A 20904-nucleotide genomic window follows, 5' to 3' on the forward strand; every position below is an offset into this window, starting at 1 on the left:
ACTTTTCAACCAATTGCAGCAGTTTAAAACAGAACTGCAGAAGGTGGTGAAGAATGGTGATATCAATAAAACCAGCGTTTACTTACAGGTCAAACTTTTGGGGATTGTGCTAGATGTCAGTTGTTTGCTCCCACCTGATCATATGTTCTGCTTTCTGATATGGACAGGAAATACTGTGATGTCATACAGGATATCACCCAGCACCAGCACAGACAGATAATATAAATATAAAAAGTAGGGCAGATATGCAAATTAAACCCACCGATTTTGATACTCGGAAAGCTATCATATGGATATTTGGGATTCCAGTACAGTGGCACATAAGTTGACTGTTTAAATTGCTTATCGGAGATTCGAAAAAAGGATCTCATCTTATTTCCAGGAACAGCGCCACCCTTGTCCATTGCCTGCGTCAGGTATTGCAGTTTAAACCTGATTAGGTGAATGGAGCTGGGTGGCAATTCCAGACACAACCCATGCCTTGTTTTTGGGAGGGGAAAAAAGCAGACACTTTTTTCTTGTTTCTGGCAATTCTTTTAAGTTTAATGTCTCTTGACTAATAGTGTGGCCTTATTCGTGCGGCTGTGCATGAAATCTATACAGGATCAGGGTTTTTTTCGGATGATCTCACACTGTTTTTTTGTTTCTTTATCTGTCCTCAGGAAGGCCCCTGTAGAAGAGAACTCTAAGCCAGAGGAATCAGACAACAAGAGCACCCCTGCAGAAGTGAAGACAGTTCCTAATGAAGCCACTCAGACAAATGCAAACGAGAGTAAAGCATGAGTCCTCCTAGAGGGTGCGGGTGTGTTACATGGGAAGGGGAAAGTGGATACTAAAAATAATGTTTGAAGAGCCTCATGCTAGCCATTTACAGAGTGAGGTTCATACACACAAACACGTCATCATTCCTCTTAAATCTTGGCCTTTGTTGTTATAATTATTATTATTTTTGTTTTGTTGCGTTATTTTTGTTTTAAGAAAACCCGTTTGTTTTGTGAGACTGTAGAAAAGGTTCATCTCTTGTGTACACACTTTTTATGAACAAAGCCTGGTGGGAACATTTCAATATGAGATTTCCCATGCAATTTCCCGAAATAAAATTACCATTCCCCAATTATTTATCATACGGGAAGGAAAGGTTTAAGACAGTTAAGACCAATGCATGTAGCCGAGTTAAGGCCTTTACCAACATGGGTTGTCCATGTCAAGTTCTACCAACCCTTAAGAGCCTAGTTCTATTCTTAAGTAATACAATATGTGACAAAATTTGTATGTTTTGCCCTGAAAATTTGCTCTTTTCAGTTGTTGTAGCCAGTTCTACTTGCATGGCTGGCAGTGAGAAGGTTTACATGTTGGCTGTCACATTCTACCACTGTATAGGAAATAAAATTGGAACAGATGGAAAGTAATCTGTATGTGTCTTAAAGTCTTTCATCCTATTATATTAACTAAATGGTTAGTACATGGTTGAAAAATACTGCTTGATGGCTTAATTGTGTGTGGCTAATTCCTTGTATCATTTATTTAAGGGTCACAGAAATTTGTCCCCCATATTATTTCTATCTGTATGGAATCGTCATTATTTGAGCTTTATTCAATAGAAAGCATCAATGCCTTATATTTGGTTATAATAAATAATGGTTGGCAGTTGTAAGGATGGATTGATGTCCAACATGTGACAAAGTAAGTTGGGCATCCTGAATTTTAGTGCATCATGTAAGAACACTCAGGCTGGTCGTGAAATAAAGGGATCTATTGATAAAGAGTGGATGGGTAATACATGGCAGACCCTAGTTTGGCGCCTACACTGGTTATTTGTGAAACCAGTTGGAAAAGGTAGACTGGTCATAGGAGAAAGGTTGAACTTTTTGGTTCCTACTCTGAAGCCATGGTCAGAAACGATGTCCTGACAATTTGATAATGATGTGAACCATGGTTGAGTAATCAGGATTTGCAGCGTACAGAATGGAATATGGACCCCAAACAATGTAATTCAATGTATTTTCTTCTGTGTTTGGTCTTACCACTGAAGGAAGGACCTGGAGTCCGTCATAATCTTGCCAATCTTTGATCTTCATGCTGCTATAAGGTCTGAATGTGTCTTTAACGGATGTATGTCAAACGTCGGGGTTGAAATGTGTTATTGTGTCGGTACATCCCAGTAACAATATATCTCACATGCAAAGTGTTTGTGTATGCACTCTAGCACCAATATTGTTGCTGTTTTAGATATGACTGCTTCAAAATGTGCTTTCTCCATATAGACATATACTATAGCAGGTTGAATTTCAATAATGATATCATTGTAGTGGCTCCATTGAATTTTTCTAAAGCAGTATTTAAAGACATCACAAAAAGGAGGCAGAAATTTGTTGGCTGAAATAACATTTCTGAAATTGATCATGGATTGACAAAGATCAAATCGTACCACAAAGGCAGGAAGTGGAGTAAATTGATAAGATACACGATGCCCCGTCCCATCAATGGCTCCTAACACACAAATGACAACTGTAAAGGGACATTATTTCATTCAAAATGTAAAACCTCTATCTTCTTTTCAAAGAAGAGCCGATCTCAACCACAAGTCTAATCAACATTTGTTTTACCTTCAACCAGTTAGTGCAGTTATCACGCTTTGATGTATAAGTGTGAGAACATAAAATGTAGTCGGTGGAAACCTCTCTCTAGACTTTCTAAAATAATTTTTATAAATGTCCAACTTACAATTTTTTGATTTACCACCTTTTAAAGTTTAGAACCAATTATCTAGCTTCTTCACAACGGCCCATAAGATACTCCATTATAAGTAATATTTTATCATATATTATATTCAGGTTATAATCAGGCTCCTGAAAAAAATATTTCATGGTGTCAATGTATTGGAAATGCACCGCCTTATAATAAGTTGTATCATTCAAAATAAATGCTGTTCAAGTGGACGTGTCTAACCAAAGAAAGGCAAGCCATTTTGGCAGCTCAATTAAAACTTCTAGACATACTACCTATGACTTTCCTTGTAGTTAGTGACATCATTTAAGTATAATGAACCTTGACAATGTCACCGGTTTCCAGGGAATTGCTTTTGCTGAATATTTACTTAGCCCTAACAGTGACTGACTCCACTGTGTAAAACCAATAGGTCAATGAAAGACAAGTCTTTGTAACAATTTGCAATCAGTTATGGTACAGTTGTACAAAGATGGTGTGGGGCAAGAAATTCAAAAAAACAGTTATGTTTAGGTTTTTATCATTTAGTACATAGATTATATTTCCTATTACATGTTATATGAAAGTGCTAATCAGTGTCTTCTCTTGGAGTGATGATATCCAGTTTGTTCACATGATCAGCCATTGTATCCAGATTCACGAAAGTTCTACAATTGTAAAAAATCTTCTCTTTGCTTAAGACAGATTGACTTATACACATTGGTGGTGTATATGTTGTGGGCTAAACCACAATTCAATGTCCTAAAAAGGTCACTGCAACATCGTTGAGATACAAAGTCCCTATACCATTATTGATTTAGGGTCTTTGGAAGCCTGTTCTTAAAAACATAATTTTGGACCACAGCTTGGCTGCCATTACTGAATGTGGGTAATGGCCCCATTGTAAAGCAAGAATGGATGGTAATTATATTAGACCCAACACCTTCATTTATGGGAGTTGGCTTTTGGGGATTTAGCTATTCTGTGAATGTGAACCTTGTGGTCACACTTTCTCTCCATCTCAGCATTGCACAGAATCATTTCGGGATTTGTATATTTTCTGTTTCCTTATGTAGGATGCCAAATGTATATTTTTGCTTTTACGTTATATTTCAATTTGCAGTATTGACATGCACATTTTGTTAGATAATCTTTTATATTTTGTTGTCCTTGTTTACATTGTATTGTTTTTCTCATCCTTTTACAATTCGACATTAGTTTTTTCTGGGGGTTTGTGTAACTGCATTTTTTTTAAAAATAGACATGGTATATATAAATATATATATTAGATTATTAGCATGCGTGCTTTGCAATGAGATGTTTTGAGGGGAAAATAGATGTTTACAATAGACTTGGTCCTGTCTAATTTCACTAATGAAAAGTCAAAATTATCACACAACTCGACATTCAGCAAAATTATTCCACTTTTAAGTCCAGATACAAAGGAATAAAAAGCAAGGGCTGTTATTGAGCCTGTAGAGATGGGAGTCTCCAGCTCAGGTTATCTCCATTCTCCTTCTCTATTATAACCTGCTCCAGATTCCTTCGGAAATAAGCGAAGGGAGGACCAACACTCTGTATCAGATAAGAGAATTGGACATAAGCAAGAACTGGTCCCTTGTGTCCTGGATCGTGGTGGCATACTCAAAGAGTAGGACCCCATTTTTATTTTTGTTGAGTACCCCTTGACTCCCTTTGTATGCCCCTGATAAGCAGTATAGCATGTTGGGCTGCATGCATATTGCAGTATATACTTTGGATAACCAGAAAACTAGATCAGTGAGGTACAGTACAGTTTCTCTCCATACATCAAGACATTAGTTTATTATGGCTAGCTTATTTATGCTGTAAAAGTAACAGTATATTCAACCAATGTAATACTAAAGAGGTGCACTATGGCTGTATTATGTACAAATATGGCTGTATTATGTGAATGTTCGCCATGAAGATGACTCTTATATAAGGACATTCTTTATGGTTCTGGTACTTAAAAGTGAGAATGAAACTCCTAGTAAAGAATAGATTCCTGTACTAACAAATACTGGAAGACGTAACGTTAACTAAATTGTATCTGGTAGACTTTGGGCCAGCAATAGAAACTTAAAGGACAATATCATTTTTTTTTATAGAAAATACTAGTGAAGTGTTTTCTAGCTGTTAAACATTTCTAGAACAGTACAGTGAATGTTAATGTCTGCATTGGCTTTAGAACAGCAGTCCAGAAGCAATACAACAATCTGGGCAAATGGACGTCATAGAGGCATGTCCCCCGATTCTGTGAGCCGGAGAGGAGAGCTGCTAACAAGCAGCAGCCCTCGCTCTCGCAGATGCAGGCTTATTCATTTCAATGGCCGCATGTCATACTACATTTCCCCTGTAGCCGCTGCAGGGGAAGGTACAGACGGGTGCATCTTCCCCTGGCAAAATCAGCTGTTTGCCGAACACTCATAGTTATTGTGGATACTTGTTCGAAGTGAATGCAGACAGTTACTGTGTCTGTTCTATGACATTTGCTTGCGTGTAAACTTTGTATATGAGAGGTGTGTGAGAAACGCGTGGGGCAGTCTTAGTTTCTTATTTAATTGAAGATTGCTACCCCTTCTGTTCACAATAATGCAACAACCACTTCAACTATTTTATGTATTGGCCAATGAATATATGCCAAAAGTCTTTCATTTAGTGCCAGCTCACACGTGTAGTCCTATAAACTTGAATTTGTTATTTTTATTTTATTTTTTTCTTCATATTACTTTTACCACAATGCTGAAACCATTTCAAATACACCTCTTTTCATACTATAAACAATTTGAGTATGTTTGATTGATACTATGTACTATCGTTTTGTTTAAAATTATCTTTGGTAAGGAAATAAAACAAATAAAAACAACAAATTTGTATTAAAATAATTACAAAAGAAAAACCCTTTCCCCATTTTGCTGTCAGCTTGTGCACAGTAAACGCGTGAATATTAGTGTGAAATGTGTTTTTGTCATAGTATCGAAATAAAAAATAAAAGCATCAAAAACGTCTAGTTCTGGTGGTGGAACAATAGTTGGTGGGAATTACGGCCTAGAAGACTTTTACAGTCAAAAATCCTGGTGAATCCTTCATAGGGTTCCTCAGATTATGTCAAGATGACAAAGTTCTGCTACAGTGTGTTTCCATGCATTTAACAGTGGATGAACATTTGGTTAAAATGGAATAGTCATTATTATTATTTTTACTTTTTTTTAAGAATGCATCTTGAAAGTGAACAACGCGAAATACATTTAAACTGTGAAAAAAGGTCTTGTCACAATGCTCCGTGTTTATTACGGTTTGTTTTTTTCTCTTTTTTTGCGTTATCACTAATTCTATTAGGGATGAAAATGGAGGGATTTGCTTAACACTCAATGAGTCTATAGACTTTATGTTATGCCTTTCATGTTTTCTCAAGAAAGTAACATTAAATGTCCTACAAAAATGAGACAAACCTTTGTATCTTGCAAGGACGTAACCAATTATACATCCCAGTTATTCCCAACTTTTTTTACTATGGGAAACCCCTGGAAATATTTTCCCCTACTGAGGAACCCTAAAACTAACCCCCTACAGTTCTTGCTTTTGAATCCTACTGGGGAACCCCTAACAAGGCTCTAAGGAACATCAGTAGTAATACTGAACCCTGGATTGAAAAACACTGATCTAGGCACAGGTCATGTAACATCAAAGATTTTCCAGGTACCTCATATGTCAATGCAGTTATTAGTTCTAGGTATATTTAATAATAACTAGTAAGACTAATTTCTCCAAGTATGAAGCTAGTAAAACATACTGGGTTGTGTAGTTTTGCAACTGCTGGAATGCCATATATTGCCTACCATTGACCTAGAAGAAAGCAACTCAGAAGATGTTTGCAAATGGAGTTCGTCCTTGATGTAATATCGAAAGGCTTCTACTTTTCTGAAAATAATGTTATTTTTTTATGACCAAGTATAGGAAATGAGACACTGAATGTCTAAGCTGAGCCTTGGGTCATAATTTGTTAGCACTACAACACTGTTTTAGGGACCAAGAATATATACACACTTGTCATGTATGAGTACCTATGTATTATTCTAATGTTAGGCACTGTATATTTATCTACAGAGGAGAGCAAGCTTGCATTGCATCCTTGGGATAGTCATTTGTTTTTCTGTGACAAAATGCGTACGCTCATTGCTGGGTTTGAGATTTAAGTTGAAACATTTTGTATATGACACCTGGGTTAGGCCCATATTTTGTGCTGGGCCGACTGCAGTTCAAATGCCTCCATTCACATCCCTACCCAATATTCCCTTCTTCTGGGGCCTTCTCTCTTGTTAAGGAAAAAAACTTTTTACCAAGTGAATCATTGACAACCAACTTTATTCCCATTCTCACTGCTGTAAATACTGAGTACTAACGGAGAACTTTGCATTCTGTCAAAATACTTGTGTTCAATAAAAGTTACAAAAAATGGACAAGTTCTCATGGTTCTTTTTTTGTGTCATGTTTCCTAAAAAGTAGCAGATTAAATTGTCATTTAGCACTCTGTCTTAATTTAAGTATCCAGTTGGATAAAGTAGTCCAACATGTGGGACTTAAGGTGGTTTACAAACTTTACATATGGAAGCCACCATACATATCCTGTACTGTGATGTCACACTCTGAAAAACGACCTCGTTTTATTGGGAAGGTCATTGGGATGTGGAACAATATCTTGGCATCCATGTAACCAAAGTAGTTTGTACCAGTCAATGGTTCGAGTTGAATTAATCTTCCATTATAACTGCAATAATTAAAATTTCGAACATGAATTGCACTCCATGTAACAGTATTTGAGGAGCAAGGTTGAAATGGTGGATGAATAACCTGCATAGTGTCATTGTGTTTCAAGCCTGGAATTAGTTTTGTTTTTTTAATGAAATCGGCTGCATTACAACATTTTGAGTTAAAAGAAGAGTTAAAGGGGTTTTCTTCATAAAACATTAGGGCATATGGACATCATAGAGGGAGTCTCTGTTCAGGACCCCCTCTATGAGTCAGAATGGAAAGCCACTCTGTAAGACTAGCTCCCACTCTGACTAACCTTGGTCATCCCTGAATTACATGGAAAGCCATTAATTTAAACGGCCGCTATTTAAAATTACAATTTCCCTGTAGTGGTTACTGCAGAAGAAATGTCTGGCGAGAAACTGCTTTCCCCACTGGTAACAGCGATCACCATGGGTTAGTGAAGTCGGACCTGCAGCCATTTTTCTGGTTTGAGCTGCTATAAGTTCACCCGCATAAAATAGGGCACCATTACTGTCACGCACAGAATCTTCATGAATAAACAGGGCTTTCAAAAAGAGTATTTTTGCACGACATGTATATTATTATTTTCAAGGTCTACACAATGGTCAAAAATGTGTCATACCTGCTGTAGATACAGTGGAGCCGGAAATACTATGATTCACTTTGGTAATGTTCACAAGTTTTGGGAGAGAATACACAGGGTGACATCTGAGATCTCGGGCATCCCGATGCCAAATGCTCCAGAAGCAATTATTTTTCCTGTACTCACCCTTATGAAGTCACTTTCCAGGTATCTTTCATGAGTGGAGGAACCACTGGCTTAGTCACAAGAAGCCTCCACATGTACACAAAAATATAGTGGAAATGGTTTTCTCAATTCCGATACATCTCCAAATACGACCTGATCGTCTCTTCTGCCAAATTCAACTCTTGGTCTTGAAGCTTGGGGTGTTTCTTCAAAGGAATTTAGTGTATCAAATGATGTTCCTTGCAAGATTGGTTAACAAGAAGTAGGGGACAGATGGAAGGGAGTGTGACTGCAGGATCAGACTACACAGGGTTTGTTTGTAGTCTGTAAACATGGAGAAACAGGTCTACAATGGTAGGTTTTTAATCAAGACTATTTTCAAAGTTACTTTAAAAAAAAAAAAAAAAAAAAAAATTTGTAGATGCATTGCATCCATAAAAAAACAGATTGGAAAGATGAATATACCTCAAGTCCTACAAGATTCTGTGTTCAGACATATCTGCCTTCATGAAACCGGGACTCCGGACATTTGGTATCTTCCAGCAACATTTACTTGTCTTGTGTAATGGCAAACCGTACCACGTTTTCTCATCGTTCATTATTACTGGTTTAATTTCTATATCTTGAAAATGTAATTAAAACTAGAAAAATAGAATTGCAGCAAGTGTTTCCATTAAGATGATGTTTTAGGAGGAGGTCAAGAGCTACTTTTAAAGGGGCTGTTCAAGATTAGTAAAAAGGCATTTCTTTTTTTTCCAGATACAGCACCACTTGTGTCCATGGGCTGTGTCCAGCATTGCGGCTCATCCCCTATTCGCCTAAATAGGTAGAGCTGCAATACCAGACACTGTCCATGGACAGGAGTAGAGCTGTTTCTGGAAAGAATTTGGACACTTTTTTCTAGTTCCGGCAACGTCTTTAAGCTTTGGACATGCATCTGTAAAAAATTTTAATCTACCGTTGAATATATGACATTACTTTCATGCTTATACTGTATTACATTTGAGGAGTAATTTTTGCAAAAATCATGGTATTTCTGAAGCCTTGACTAACTTTTTGCACCCAATTGCATCTTTGTAGACAGATGTCACGTGCCACATTTTAAGATACCAGTGACAGAGACGGGCTCATTTATTAACTTTTCTACACCTGTTTTCTGGAGTAGAAAAGTTGCAAATGGCACACAAGTCACAATCTGCAGGAAATTACGCAGATCTCTCCAATTTTACAAAAAAAAAAAAAAGCGGACCTTATATTGGAAGAGGCGGAGCAGCACGCAGACTGACAAGTTTACCATAATTTATGCCAGAAACTGACGTAAATTATAGCGCAAATCTATGCCAGTTTGCAGCTGGCATAGATTTGACTCTTTGGTGCACGGACGGCCAGAGATGCGCCTAATTTATTAAAAGGCGCGTGTCTCTTAATAAATTGGGCGCATCTTACTCCATCGTATGAAACGCCAGTCCTAGAAAATCTTCCCCACAATATTTATTTTATGCTTAAATAGGGGAAAATATCTTTAAGAATCGTTCATACAGTTAAATAGCCAGTCTGCTAATGATGCTTAATGACAACCAAAATAAATTAGTCTATATTAATATTTTAAGACACTTAGTTAATATAGAAAGATAAACTGTGACAGAAATATATGAAGTCATTACCCTGCACCTTAATTAAAACCGTATCTTCGTGAGTTGATGCAGGGCTATAAAGTTTCATATTAAGCTTGTACTTGTCAGGATGTTGCCTTTATTGCTTCTGTTAATTTAACCAGGCTATTAATCATTAACATTAGCAAGACTACATAGAAGGACAAACTTTCACAAAGTAAAACTGCTAAGTACAAATTTTTAATTATGAGAAATTATTGCCAAATGATAGAAGAAACAAGGTCACGGTCAGACCTCGGGGCAGGAGCGTGGACCCATTGGGTCACTATTAGATTAGACTGAGGGTTAAACCAGGGGGCAGTGTATAAGGGATTTTGTGATTTTTCCACCTTAAAATGCTCATACTTTGTGAAAGTTTGTCTTTTTATGTAATCTTGATAATATTAATGATGGACTTGGTCTTGTCTCACCTGTAGTCTTCACCTCAACCACTGATGGCTTGTAGATGGTATTTCCATAGTGTGGTAACAGAATCGCTAAACAGAAGCATGATCATATAAATTTATGGTTGGAGCTGGCAGAGTTCATTCAATACTATACGATAGATACAGGTCAGGAAACAGTCTGGGTAGCAAACAACAACTCCTTCACAAATGGACAGGAACTAACGAACATTTTTGCTCAGGCAAGATGTGGCAAATCTGAACAGGTTTACACAATCAGCACCAACAAGCTGATATGTGCCTGTCCCTTTAAGATTTCAGGGGGCATGCACTGTGCTTTGGAGAGTCTGCCAGCAATATTCACCTTCCCTGGTGCTCCAGTAGTGATGCATCCCTGCTGCCTTGGCTGGTCTCAGTACATTCGGCCTTTTGGGAATGGCTGCAGCAGTCACATTGGACAAAATGTCCTCACTGGCTGCACAGAAACGGGGAGCAGGAAGGGGTTGCTACGGGAGTGCCCGGGGAGGTGTGTATAGTGTTTTGTTTATTTAAACTGAAAATATAATTTTTTATTTTTTTTAACTTATGGATTCTTCTGCAGGATACGCGGGTAATCCGCAGCAAAATCCGCAATAATTTCCATCTGTCGTGTATATATATATATATACACACATATACACATCCAACTATGAACAATATTTTGTTTGTAGGTAAAACATATGCTGAGTCATTTCAGCGACCACTAGGGGGCGCCTAGGAGCTTACTGAAGTCATATTTATTATTGAGTTCAGTGGGAGCTGTATGAATCAGTAGACGGTATATTCACCCTAATCTCCACTGAAGTAAACTCAGGTTATGGACAAGACATACCCTTGGTGTAACCTGTGTAGCTGCACAGGGCCCAAGTAGATAAGGGAGCCCACTGCTATAGAAATACGACTCACAATTACTGGTGGACTGTTAGCGAAACATAAGGGGTGCTTTATAATAAGCTATTAGACAGCAAGGATCCATATATGGTTCATGCACATGGACTGTCTAGGTCCACCTCTACAACAAGGCAATGACCAAAAACATAGAAACACGTCTGTGCCTGAATGGCAATAGAGAAACACCAATGTTTTGGAGTGGCCTAATCTAAGTCATGTCTTGAGACTAATGGAGATTCTTTTGGCAGAACCTGCAACAAGCAGTTAATGTAAAAAAATCTATTAATGTGTCTGATTTAAAGCATAGAAGAGCAGGTGGAAATTCCTGGAGGAGATACCAGAAGAGTCCCTGTGGACTGTATACAAAGGGGGAGTATAAGTAGACTAGTTTTCTTATGCTTAGGGGAATATACACTCATAGTGACTAGACTGGTCATTATGGGAGACTATGGAACTTGTCTAGGAGTCTGAACATGGTAGCAGGACAGGCATAGTTAGGACAGGTCAAGAGTTGTAACCCGGATGACAAAGAAGACATGGTTGGAACTGGATCGGTGATTTGGTAGCTCTAGAAACAACTAGGAACTGTGAATCAGGAACACAGTGCAGATAGTAAATCTCAACCAGGAACACAGGAGAGGATAGGAACTCTGGACCAGGAACACAGAAGAGGGCAGAAACCCTGAATCAGGAACACAGGAGAGGGCTCGAAATCTGGGCCAGGAACACACAAGAGGGCAGAAACTCTGGACCAGGAACACAGGAGTGGGCAGAAACTCTGGACCAGGAACACAAGAGAGGGCTGGAACTCTGGACCAGGAACACAGGAGAGGGTAGAAACTCTGGACCAGGAAGACAGGAGAGGGCAGAAACCCAGTGACACAGGAGAGGCCACTCTGGGCCGGGAGCGGGCAGACTCAGGATCAGACAGACTTAGGATCAAAGGAGTGGGCAGGGACCCTGGACCAGGAGCAGAGCCACTCTTGCCTATTGGCTGGATTTGCAGCACAGCTGTTTTGACTTGAATGTTGCTGTTTCTGAGGGGGGGGGGGGATGTACACCCAAAAAGTAGGCAGCTGGGAATGGAGTACAGGGGGGAACAATTACATAAGCAAGGAGAATAAAAAAAAGAAATAGACATACTTTAGTGAAGCAGTTTGGCAATTCGGAACCATACTGTTTAAATGGGTACCTTAGATGTGCCCTGGCCTGGTGGGTAAGCCTCTATGTATAGTATGTGTGGAAAGCAAATTGTCTGCTTTTATTTTTCAGGATAAAAAAGTTTTATTTTTATTTTGTTTTTTTTGTTATACCCAATATTTTCATGATCTGATAATACGAAACCTAAGTTGAAAGCTATGACTAACATGCCGCCCGCCCATAGATATGAACAGATCATTTATCATGAGATGAGAAATATATAGCAAATTTACTTTGAATTTAATTTGGGCGTTCATTTCATTTTATGGTAAAATATGAACCAGCAAAATATCAATGCGCTTTTGTGCTTCTTTTGCCCTGTACATGTAAAAAGTATTATTCACAGCTGTATTTTGTTCCCCCCAAGGAGAACCCTCAAAACACTCACTGAATTTGGACGAGAACAAACACAAAATCGGAATTCTCAGCTTTATGCCACTTTTCTAGCACACACGTAGTACCTTATAGGCAGGTGATGTAAATTTTCTGTGTTTAGAACTGCTTGAGATGAGCCAAATTTATTAAGAAGCGTGTGACTTAATAAATTTGGCGCATTTTACTCTGACGTACTAATAAAATCCTCTGAACATGTGTATAATCACTGGTGGTTGCTGCCTGCTAAAAATATTTATGTCTTTGCCCCCATCGAGAACCCCCTGGCATCCCTCCCCATTTCACTGACTGCCTGCTGGGACTTGTAGTTCTTACATGATACTGAGTGACATACTTTGCTATGTTCAGCACACTGTCCATGCTGCAAATGCCTCCAGAAGCATCGTTTTATATAGCGCTCAAGTTTCATGATTAATGAGTCATGGAAAGAAGACTCCTGATTGGCTGATTCTAACAACGAAACCGGCGTTGTTCACCTTTCACTGAACCATTAATGGTTCTAATTCGCTGGGAACAAGTCCAGTGAAACTCATCTCTATTTATCAGTACGCCAGTCTTAGTTTGAGAAGGGTAGGAGTAATTTTTTTAATAGACGCCCACCTCTTCATAAATTTGGCGCGTCTTTAGTTGTCTGTGCAAAATAAATTTTCTATCTCTATGAGCAGGCGTAGATTTGTGATTAAATTTACGCCAATTTCAGGGTAAATTATAGTAAGTTTGTCGGGCCAACAACTTTTCTTACTACTTTTCAAAAGTTGCGAGAGGAGTGAAAAGTCGCACATTTATTTTTTGCAAATATGACGTGCTACATTTGTGATTTTTCCTACACCACTAAAGTGGCATACATTTTTTAAATAATTCCCCCCATGGTTTTCATGTGGGTATCCTGCCGTTTTTCATTGTGTCAATAGAAAAACTGCTCCAAAAACGGCTCCAAAAAACATTTGATGCTTTAAAAACGGCTGAAAATCAGAGGCTGTTTTCCCTTGAAAACAGCTCCGTATTTTACAGCTGTTTTTAGCTTAGCCTATTAGCCCGTAAACGCCCTGAAAAATGACTGAAAATACGGGGGCTGAACGCCTCCAAACATCTGCACATTGATTTCAATGGGAAAAACGCCATTCTGTTCCCACATGGCGTTTGAAATACGCCTGGAAAAACACTAGCAAAACACATACAAACCTTTTCCCATTAATATCTATGGGGAATACACTGTGCTGTTCACATGAGTTGTATTTTTACGCTAATGAATTATAAAAATGCCTCATAACAATAAAGGTATGTTCACGCGCAGTGTTTTCAGTGACACCCGATAGCCGCCCGCAAATCGCTGGCCGTGCACATGGCCGCGGCCATTATTTCCTATGAGCCTGGTCTGCAGAACACGGCCGTAATAAGACATGCCAGTTCTTTCTGCAGTCTTTTATTTAAATCAAACCAATTTTATTGATACGAACACAGAAATGAAATAACACAGTCACATTCACATTTCAATTTTCCAACATCGTATACAATAGTGACAACATATCAGGAAATCCCCAACTTCCCCCCTTTCCCCCCTCCCCGCACGGCCCCCCACTATATCTCCGCCCTTTGTTTCTAGTACCATTCCTGGTCAGAGCATATTACTCTTATCATGTTTCTCCTCCACCCCTTTTTGCTCCAGACTCTATCACCTCCAGTTCCTCAGACGACTCTCGCCCTTATTCTGCTTAGTTCAGGTGTCAGCACCTCAGGACAGGCCAACCATCTGCTCCATTGTTTCTCAAATTTTTTTTCCGTGCCCCTTTTAGAAAATATCTTATGCTCCATCAGGATATTATAGTTCAACATTCCTACAATTTCCCTCATCCCTGGTGGCTCCGCATCCAGCCAGTGTTTAGCAATGCATTTCCTTGTTTGATATAATATCTTGGCAATTGCCAGGCTTGCCATTCTGTCACTCTCCAATTCTCCCACCGCTCCCAACAACAGAACTTTAGGGTCTGCCGCCAATTCCCGACCATACACCTGCTTTATCAGATCCAATATTTCCCCCCATAGGGTCCTCAGAGCCTCACATGACCAAAACATATGCAGTATGTCCGCCTTCTCTTCCGTGCACCTAGGACATTTAGCATCCGCTCTAATACCCATCTGTTTTAATACCCACGGGGTGCGATACACTCTATGTATCAGGAAGAGTTGTGATCTCCTCTGCGCCAGACTGAGCGATAAGTGACATGTGGACGCTAATATCTCCTCCCACTCCTCCTCGGTCAATGGACCAACATCCTGTTCCCATTTCGCTTTTACCAGCACCATTGGGTTTCCCAGGTGTTTGGACAGTAAGCTCCTGTACGCCATTGAGATCAGGCCTTTGGTCATGTCAGCCCTTCCCACATACTCCAGGACCCCAAGAGCACAGACCGTCAGGTCCACCACATGCGCCTGTGCCTGTAAGGCATGACGGATCTGCAAATATTGATAAAACATATTGTGCTCTAGTGGAAATAGGTCTTTCAACTGTTGAAATGATCTCAACCCGTTATCATCATACAAGTGTTGTATTCGTCGAACCCCTGCCAATTCCCATTTTTGCATGCCCTCTAATTGGTATAATTCCCACAGGACCGGATTATGCCATAGGGGAGTATATTTGGTGCACATTCCCACTCCCAGGATCTGTTTGCATTGCCACCATATTTTATGTATCAGGAGTAACGTTGGTTTAGCACTCGCCTCTTTCTGCGGTCTAAGCTCCTGGGCCATGCACGGACCGTGGAAACCACGATCGTGTGCGTGGGCCCGTAGGAATAAATGGGGCCGCAATTCTCACGTGTATTTTTGGGGGAATTGCGGCCGCAAAAGCACGTTCGTGTACATGGGGCCTAAGGGTATGTTCACACAACCTATTTTCAGCTGTTTTTTGGGCCGTCAACCCCCCCCCCCCCCGAAAAATGGCTAAATATACGGCGGCTGAACGCCTCCAAATATCTGCCCATTGATTTCAATGGGGAAAACGGCATTCCGTTCCCATGGCAGCGTTTTTTACGCAGCCATTTTCAAAAACGGCCGCGTATAAAAACACCTCGTAAAGAGAAGTGCATGTCACTCCTTGAGCCGTTTTTGGAGGTATTTTTCATTGACTCAATAGAAAAAGAGAACCAAAAACTGCTGCAAAAAACGCAAGTAGCTTAACAAACGTCTGAAAATCACAGGCTGTTTTACCTTGAAGACAGCTCCGTATTTCCAGCCGTTTTTTGTTAAGCGTGTGAACATAACCTAAGTAGCATGTCACTTCTTGAGGCGTTTTTGGAGCTGATTTTCCATTGACACTATGAAAAACGCCTCAAAAAACGTCTCAAAAGAAGCTGCAAATGAAAAAAAGCTTCATTTTCAGCTTCAAAAAACGCCTTGAAATCAGAGGCGGGTTTCCCTTGAAAATGGCGCAGTTATTTTCAACCACTTGTTTTTGTACGTGTGAATATACCCATAAGGTGGTAGTTGTAGGAAGCTGCTCCTAGGACTTCCTCTGTAGAATTGCTTCTGACAACTATGTCAAGCTTGGGCTTTAAAGGTGTATTTAATCATGTGATAATAAATTAGTAATTAATTGTTATGACAGATCACCTATTACCAAGAGTAGTGGACACTTCTTTACTTTATAGAAGAAGCCAGAATGCTGGCGAAACGCGCGTCGGGTGCTCATTCCTTTTAACTGTCCTTGGTGTAACATATGGCCTGAGTTGCCTCTTCAGGCTAATCGATTGACATCTGCTATTGCTCTCTATAATATCTGGCTGACAGCTGATAGCCTACAGCGCGACTGTGCTGTTAGTGCGGCGCACCCTGCTGTCATAACACGAGCGGCTGGTTGTGTGATTTCTCCCAGCCGCCGCTCTAATCTGACCGCCGGTGTACTTGCCGCGCGGCTCCCTCTATGCTGCCCATTCCGTTTCAATACGGGAACAGGGCTACATGCTTAATTCAGGTCCATTTACAGTGGACCTGTGCTTTGGTATAGAATCTGTGCCGCGTCTCAGCTGACAACTGGGCGCGGGCACAGTCAGGGAACCACAGCTGATCTCCACGCTGCCGCTCTGATACACAGGGACGGTGGCGTGAGAGTGCAGCTGTATGCTGACCATTCACACGCAATGCGGCAGACATGCACGGAGGTGCGTTGGGATACTCACTCTGACTGACAGCACTGTCATGCCCTGCAGGAGACTACAGGCACGAGTGGTTCTTACTTATCCAACCCGTGCATTCTAAATACATGCTACCGTTACTTCATACTGTAACCACTGTTTGTTCATATTAAAATTGTTGCTCTCTAAACAGTTTGTTACACCATAACATTATTATTATGTTTTCCAGCATACCGGGCTGCGATTTGTGCTCTTGCTTTGGCGCAATAGACACACAGCCACAGGGCGCAGCTTGTAGGCTCCTGTTCACATTATACCGCAGTGCAGCCACAAAGTGGTGCAGCAGGCTACCATTGCTCAATCCTGCGCTACCGCCACTCCATAATTTAACCACTGCTTTGCAAGCATAGCAACTCATGTGTTCTTCGTATGAACACTTCTGACACAACCATAATTACTATATCCTAATTATATATGGCCTAGGTATGTGAGTTTGGGGGTCACTCGCACATACCTCTTACACCAAGGATTTTTACAATTTATCTCTATTTTAATGCATATTAATAAAAGTTAAATATTATTTCAGATCATATACTTTCTCCCTCTTCCCTTCCCTCATACATATTTACTTTATATTGCAATGCAAGTGTTTTATTTCTCCACAAGATGGCGATATTGTTAAGTATATAATGCATTTGCTCAAAGTGATCTGTTCAGCAGACCTAATGGTTTTTACAATAGAAAAAGATGTGGCAGAGCTGAGTTTATAAATTAGAATAATTCATAGTAATATCACGATATGTTTCCCATAGTCTACCACAAAACTGCAGGTGAACCTACTGGGTTATCTTAAAAGAGTTTACCCAGGTTTTAAAAAAAACAACAATTCTTTTAAATCCTTTTAATTTATGATATTTCCTGGATAACGTTGGTATATTACTAATATCACATTCCATGAACTGCTAAGACTCTAGTCATACTAGCTTTAACCCCTTAATGACCAGCCTATTTTAGACGTTAATGACCAAGCCGTTTTTAATGTTTTTCCATCGTCTCATTTAAAGCGCTATACACTTTTTATTTTTGCGTCGACGTAGCTGTATAAGGGCTACATGTACCTGGATTTAATTATACTCACTGTATTCTGATTGACCGTTGTATATATGCTCTTTACATCATGAGATTCTGGTGACACAAATATGTTTTTTCGTCATGTACACCATGCCATTGTAGTTCATCATTGTGGGATACCCTAATTCACCGGGATTATACCCCACACTGTTCCCATTTTAGATCTCCTTATATTTTAACAATTTTAATTTTTGTGTTGTATGTCCCAATAAACTATTTTGTACTTTTTCAATATTTCAGTGGCATTTTGGCTTTTTTGTTCTAATTAAGTTTTTTTATAAAGTCCCATAGTGCCTAATAAAAAAATTAAATAAATATTTACCTATCCCCGTTCCCAAGATGAATGGAGGAGATCCCTCTGCTTCTCCACTTTGTGCAGTGTGTGGCTCTGCGCAGACATCTGTGACGTCATCGCGTGTGCCTGTGTCGAGCCACTCACAGCTGGAGCTGGCATTACATGGTGAATGCTGGAGCAAGGAGCCGTCAGCTACCTGCTCCAGCATTGGACACAACTGTATCTGCGTTCTGAGAATGCAAATACAGTTAAAACTGGGACATGCCACCGCTGGGGGACCAGCTCTGGGCCCCACCATCTTAGTGGACCCGGGGCCATCCCCCCGCCCCCCCTGCTAGCTACGCTTCTGGTTTGCTCACATGTAACTTCATGGCTGCTGATAGTGGATGAGAAAGACGTGTGCGGACATAAACAGGTCAGTTATGCATTAATATAAGGCCGGGTTCCCACGTAGGGCAAATGCTGCTGAAATTCTGCAACGGAATTCTGTGTGAAAAATCCGCAGTGTATTACAGTAGCAGTAAAGTGGATGAAATTTGAACAAATCTCGTCCACACACTGCAGAAAAAAATCAGTTGAGAAACCATTCACAAATTGACTTGCGGTGCGTTTTCTTATTCCGCAGCATATCAACATATACTGAGGAGTCATTGTACTTTTGTTGCGGGTTTTTCCCATTGAGTTCACTGGGGAGGTAAAAGCTGCAACAAATAGCGGATGTTGCGATTCTTGTGGCAGAAAAGCTGCATTTCCACCGCAAAAATTGTAAAAAAAAAAACAATCACATTTTTTTTTGTTTAAATTTAATTAAAAAAAGTCTATACTTACCCTGCCTGGCAATGTCACAGCCAAAACTCCTTTTCTTCCCGCCTATTCTCCGTGCAGCCCAGCCTCCTGAGATGACGTATCATCCCGTGTGACTGCTGCAGCCAATCAAAGGCTGTATCGGTGACATGGGCCGCAGCATCACCACAGAAGGCCGAGCTGCACGGAGAACAGAGGGACGCACACTATGCCAACGCCATTGAAGTTGGGAAGTATTGGTTTTTTTCTGCTCTGTTTTCTGCATCGGCATTTCCAGCTGAAAATCTGCACCAGAAATTGGTGAAGAATTTCGGGCGGAATTACCCGCGTTTTCTAGGTCGGATACGCTATGTACTTTTACGCAGCGTTTCCGACCTGTGTGAACATACCCTAAGGCTGACCAGGTGCGAAGCTTGGGGGGCACCAACAAGTCATTCTCATATGGCGAGGGCAGCAATATCTGATGGAATGCCTAACCAGGACTCTGAGGCTGCACTGCAGACACTTACATTATAAGATTTCCATGAGGCTGGCGCCATGAGAACTATTGTGACCAGAATATTTGTCTGATATGGCCTGAGGAAGATGCCGGTACGGCATTGAAACGCGTAGCCTTCAACAAATAAACATAATTTAATAATTCATGCATCATTATTGAGTAGCAGCGCCGTATATGATCCCGTTTTCTACTTTTACTTGATCAATTTGCACGGTGGCCCATTGGCGTGACCGTTTGGGATTTCGGCAGCAGCACTCACTGCTATTCATCTGTTTCAAAGTGATTGATCTAACCTGCTGTGGTAAGCATCCATTCGTCATCAATTGACTGTCATGTTTGGGCTTACTCACACTATGTGGCGCCGTGTGTGTTTCTTTCATTTATATAAGAGATTACAGATGACCGTTTTATAATCTGGAATGTTTGATAATCCGGCAGCTCGCTGGTCCCATACATTTTATTGTATTTGAGTTTTGCTGAGTACGAACTCATTCCCTTAAACACATATTCACAGACTGCACAATTGCTTTGTTTTAGCAGCCTTGGGGGACTATTCGTCAACATATTATTTGCTCAGTTGGCAGATCTTTTTTCACCATATAATAATATTCTGAACTGTGTTGAGTAATGTAATGTAAAAAATATCCCACGTGAGACTTTACAGAAACTGCAGTCATCAACCTATTTAGCTGATTCAACGAAAACCTGAAGTGTGATAGTAACAAGCTCACGTCTGCCCCATTCTGTGTTCACGCTTTTAATGTTTGGTAATATTACATTATTGCCAGGAAAAGCAAAAAACAGCATTTTATGCACCGTACAGTATTATATATGGCCACTAGGAGGCGACATTGTACAATTTATATTTGGATGTCACAGATCGGGTAAATTAGCTGGTACCATGAGCGCCTGATGCCACATATATTTATATATATTTCAAACTAAAATCACCAGCTGCTGCCAATAATGATCATAATAATCGTCATCATCATCCATAGCTACCGAATCTAACATTATATTTATTAGTCTTGGTAGTAGAAATAGTAATATAGATTTAACATACATGGTCAATTTTATTCCCAGTACCAAATGTCTGATGTATGTTTTTTTTTGGTGTTCCAGTAAATAAAATGTAATACATGGTAGCCGTAAATATAATGTACACCGGGTCCTAGATCTGCATTGTTTTGTCTCTTTGGTGATGCTCCAGGA

General features: G+C 40.0%; 1 protein-coding gene across 5 annotated transcripts in view; it reads left to right on the plus strand.

Moving 5' to 3' along the window:
* NCAM1 (neural cell adhesion molecule 1) overlaps positions 1 to 7190 on the plus strand; it is a 274090-nt gene extending 266900 nt beyond the window's left edge. For all 5 annotated transcript variants that reach the window (XM_075839728.1, XM_075839729.1, XM_075839732.1 and 2 more), the window contains one exon: positions 663 to 7190. In XM_075839728.1, the coding sequence (XP_075695843.1) occupies positions 663 to 783 (121 nt within the window). In that variant the 3' untranslated portion in view covers positions 784 to 7190. The remainder of the gene's footprint in view (positions 1 to 662) is intronic.
* The last annotated feature ends 13714 nt before the right edge of the window (positions 7191 to 20904 follow it).

The sequence above is a fragment of the Rhinoderma darwinii genome, chromosome 10, assembly GCF_050947455.1.
Source record: "Rhinoderma darwinii isolate aRhiDar2 chromosome 10, aRhiDar2.hap1, whole genome shotgun sequence".
NCBI classification, from domain to species: Eukaryota; Metazoa; Chordata; class Amphibia; order Anura; family Rhinodermatidae; genus Rhinoderma; species Rhinoderma darwinii.